Source organism: Alligator sinensis, unplaced genomic scaffold (assembly GCF_000455745.1).
Source record: "Alligator sinensis unplaced genomic scaffold, ASM45574v1 scaffold1860_2, whole genome shotgun sequence".
Taxonomy (NCBI): domain Eukaryota; kingdom Metazoa; phylum Chordata; order Crocodylia; family Alligatoridae; genus Alligator; species Alligator sinensis.
In genome coordinates, this window is record NW_005843035.1 from 99,564 (window position 1) to 100,612 (window position 1,049).

Here is a 1,049-nt window from a genome sequence, read left to right on the forward strand (position 1 = left end):
GCCCCGGCGCGAGCTGCAGCAGGTGCGTGAGGCGCTGCGCAGCCAGGCCCAGAGCCTGGCTGGACCTGGCCCCCGCCTGGCCGCTGAGTACCTCACGCCCGAGGAGATGGTGAGTGCCACCCTTTGTGCCGGGGTGGGGACGGGAACTGAGGCTTGGGGGTTGGGAACTGAGGAACATGGGGCAGGCAGGGGGAAACTGAGGCATGTGGGGGGCTGGGAGGAGACGCAAGAACATGGGCCAGATTCAGGTGCGAAGGGTAGGGGGAAACTGAGATTGGGGGGGACGACTGGGGCAGGGACCAGGGGAAACTGAGGCACATGGGGATAGGGGGAACAGAAACAAGGGAGGATGGGGGGGGGGTGGAACTGAGGCACAGAGCTAGCAGCGCCCTTGGAGGAGGAACCCAGGAGTCCAGGCTCTCCCTGGACTTGTGGGGGGCAGGGCTGGCACTCTGCTCCTGGGCATTCTGGGTACTGGGGGAGGGGGTTGGCATGACCTCACCCCAGGGCATTGTGGAAGGGTCTGGCTGCACCCTGGGGTTTTGGGGGTACAAGGAGAGGCGTCGCCCTACTCCAGTGCATTGTGCATGTGTGCAGGGGGGCCCCCAATGCATTGTGGGTATGGGCAGGGAGGACATGGTTGTCCCTAGTGGATACTAGGGGCCCTGGCTGTGGCTCAGTGCATTGTGGGTGTTAGGGGCATCCAGGCATGCCCCAGTGCATCATGGTGGGGAATAGGGAGGGTATGGTTGCCCCCCAGTGCATTGTGGGTCCCCCCTGCAGAGCGTGACCTTCCGGAAGCCGAAGCAGCGGGTGAAGCGGCTGCGGCGCAAGGAGAAGCTGCTGACAGCTGAGGACCTCCTGGCACTGGGCCCCACCCCCAGTGACCACGGCGACCACGGCTCCAGGTGCTAGGGGGCGGGGCCTCAGGGTTGGGGCAAGGCTGTGCGGGGTGGGGCTCTGAGAGGTGGGAACCTGCTGGGCAGGATGGTGTTGTAGAAGGGGTGGAGCCAGGAGGGGTGGGCGGGGCCTGGGCTGTGGAAGTGCTG

General features: G+C 65.8%; 1 protein-coding gene across 1 annotated transcript in view; it reads left to right on the plus strand.

Moving 5' to 3' along the window:
* Nucleotides 1–1,049, plus strand: part of SART1 (SART1, U4/U6.U5 tri-snRNP-associated protein 1) — an 11,039-nt gene that overhangs the window by 5,346 nt on the left and 4,644 nt on the right. Inside the window, exons 9-10 of the mRNA XM_025193254.1 lie at nt 3–109; nt 784–908. Of these exons, the coding sequence (XP_025049039.1) occupies nt 3–109; nt 784–908 (232 nt within the window). The remainder of the gene's footprint in view (nt 1–2; nt 110–783; nt 909–1,049) is intronic.